The sequence below is a fragment of the Apaloderma vittatum genome, unplaced genomic scaffold, assembly GCF_000703405.1.
Source record: "Apaloderma vittatum isolate BGI_N311 unplaced genomic scaffold, ASM70340v1 scaffold16867, whole genome shotgun sequence".
NCBI classification, from domain to species: domain Eukaryota; kingdom Metazoa; phylum Chordata; class Aves; order Trogoniformes; family Trogonidae; genus Apaloderma; species Apaloderma vittatum.
This window is the reverse complement of record NW_009725843.1, coordinates 3,389-4,118: the sequence shown is the minus strand read 5'-3', so window position 1 is coordinate 4,118 and position 730 is coordinate 3,389. Positions and strand designations below refer to the sequence as shown.

The 730-nt window shown below is 58.6% G+C and overlaps 1 protein-coding gene across 1 annotated transcript in view; it reads right to left on the bottom strand.

Annotated features, from left to right (window-relative positions):
- Positions 1-617, bottom strand: part of ADAMTS15 (ADAM metallopeptidase with thrombospondin type 1 motif, 15) — a gene marked incomplete at its 5' end in the record, with an annotated part of 4,611 nt that extends 3,994 nt beyond the window's left edge. Inside the window, 1 exon segment of the mRNA XM_009873077.1 lies at positions 485-617. Coding sequence (XP_009871379.1) covers positions 485-617 — 133 coding nt within the window.
- Between the last annotated feature and the right edge of the window lie 113 nt (positions 618-730).

Genomic DNA, 730 nt, shown 5'->3' with positions numbered 1-730 from the left:
GTAATGGGAGAACCTGAGGCACGGAGAGGTAAATAGCCTTGCAAGGATGGCAGTGGCTTGGACCACACACAAGCGGTGGGAGCTTGCAGGAGCAGCAGGCACGAGCTGTGGAAAGCTCATGGGGAAGGAAGGACAAGGGAAGTTACAAAAGGAGAAGAAGACCTCAGCGCTCACCTCCCTCCCTCCTCCTCCTCCCAGTTGTCATCACAAGCGTCTGCCTGTTATTTCAGGATTCCTGAATCCTGGAAACCCAGCAGAGGTAGCAACCACAACAGCAAACCTTTTGCTGCTTCCCTTTTTGCTTTCTCAGTAGCTCTTCCCCACCCGACTCGGGAGGGTTTCACACCCCAAGGTGGAGTTTCCCCATCACCAGACACCGGTTATTGTCTGATCTTCCGGAGGCTTAAACCAGGGTTATTTTTAAACCTCGCCAGCCCCTGGCATTCCCCCTGAGAGGAAGAGGAGAGTGGGGGGGGAGGCTTACCCAGCTCGTGGGCGGTGGTGAAAGCCGAGGGCAGCCCATCGTCCTCGATGACGGAGCAGCTCCGCTTAGGGTCGCACATGGTGCCCACGTCAGCCATCCCCAGCGTGTCGCAGGTGGTGGCACCGCACAGGTCCTGCAGGGCACGGAGGCAAGGGGTTAGTCCTGGGGTCAGTCCAGGCATCACGGTTCCCCATCCCATCCCCTGTACCCAGCAGGGAGCCGAGCCCAGGCTGCAGAGGCGGAAAA